Source organism: Mandrillus leucophaeus, unplaced genomic scaffold (assembly GCF_000951045.1).
Source record: "Mandrillus leucophaeus isolate KB7577 unplaced genomic scaffold, Mleu.le_1.0 Scaffold73, whole genome shotgun sequence".
NCBI lineage: Eukaryota > Metazoa > Chordata > Mammalia > Primates > Cercopithecidae > Mandrillus > Mandrillus leucophaeus.
This window is the reverse complement of record NW_012107919.1, coordinates 2,094,753-2,096,194: the sequence shown is the minus strand read 5'-3', so window position 1 is coordinate 2,096,194 and position 1,442 is coordinate 2,094,753. Positions and strand designations below refer to the sequence as shown.

The 1,442-nt window shown below is 40.6% G+C and overlaps 1 protein-coding gene across 2 annotated transcripts in view; it reads left to right on the top strand.

Moving 5' to 3' along the window:
• CAPRIN1 (cell cycle associated protein 1) overlaps positions 1 to 1,442 on the top strand; it is a 53,094-nt gene that overhangs the window by 20,915 nt on the left and 30,737 nt on the right. For both annotated transcript variants that reach the window (XM_011965545.1, XM_011965546.1), the window contains exons 2-3: positions 835 to 897; positions 1,008 to 1,094. In XM_011965545.1, the coding sequence (XP_011820935.1) occupies positions 835 to 897; positions 1,008 to 1,094 (150 nt within the window). The remainder of the gene's footprint in view (positions 1 to 834; positions 898 to 1,007; positions 1,095 to 1,442) is intronic.

The window sequence follows — 1,442 nt, the reverse complement described above, 5'->3', positions numbered from 1 at the left end:
TTCTCCATGTTGGTCAGACTGGTGTTGAACTCCTGACCTCAGGTGATCTGCCCACCTTGGCCTCCCAAAGTGCTGGGATTACAGGCGTGAGTCACTGTGTTTGGCCTAATAATACTCTTATATCACCTAGTCACATGAATTCTTCTTATGGGGAGAGGGAGAGACAAAAATTTAACCTGATAAATGTCTGATATGCTCACCTGATATAGGCAGGATCCTAACCAAATTGTGGCCCTTAGCCATGTGGGTGGGAGCCATATGCCTAGTCCATCTAATACTCTTTCTTGTAGGAAGGAATAATGTTGTGTCATTGATTTACAATACAGTCTTTGATATCATTCAGCAATGGTTGGAGTAGATCTAAAAAGTTTTATGTACTTAGGCTGGGCATGGTGGCTTATGCCTGTAATCCTAGCACTTTGGAAGGCTGAGGCAGGTGGATCACCTGAGGTCAGGAGTTCGAGACCAGCCTGACCACGTGGTGAAACCCTGTCTCTACAAAAAATACAAAAAAATTAGCTGCGCATGGTGGTGAGTGCCTGTAATCCCAGCTACTTTAGGGGCTGATGCAGTAGAATAGCTTGAACATGGGAGGCAGAGGTTGCATTGAGACAAGATGGTGCCATTGCACTCTAGCCTGGGTGACAAGAGTGAAACTCTCAAAAAAAAAAAAAATTTTTTTTAAAAATGTACTTAGACTGGAATGTATCTTAAAAGTTTATTTAAGGCAAAATTTGAGACAAACTTAAGAGGATTGTGTGGGTTTTGTCAAGCATGCGTAAGCTGGTATATACCTTCAATACGGAATGTAATTCCTTTTTTCTTTTAATATAGGGTAAGCTTGATGATTACCAGGAACGAATGAACAAAGGGGAAAGGCTTAATCAAGACCAGCTGGTAAATATGTTATATATTTTTTTTAGACCTAATGCTTACTATTTTAAATAGAAAAATTAATTTTCTGGTGTTTTGTCTTTACAGTAAAGTTGGGTTGTTTGTCTTTTTAGGATGCCGTTTCTAAGTACCAGGAAGTCACAAATAATTTGGAGTTTGCAAAAGAATTACAGAGGAGTTTCATGGCACTAAGTCAGGATGTAAGTAAAAGAAAGTATATATATTTATGAAATACTTTTGTTGTTTCTTTGGGTTTTAGTCCTTCCATTACTATTGATAAGCTGTCTGCAAGGTGAGATAGTTGTATCCAGTTATATCTAAGATGCCTTCACATTCTGTAAAGTGTAGCGTAACACCTGAAAGATGTCTTTTAAAAATACTAAGTTTGAAACTGAGGGCGGGCCGGGCGCGGTCGCTCAAGCCTGTAATCCCAGCACTTTGGGAGGCCGAGACGGGCGGATCACGAGGTCGGGAGATCGAGACCATCCTGGCTAACACGGTGAAACCCCGTCTCTACTAAAAAAATACAAAAAACTAGCTGGGCGAGG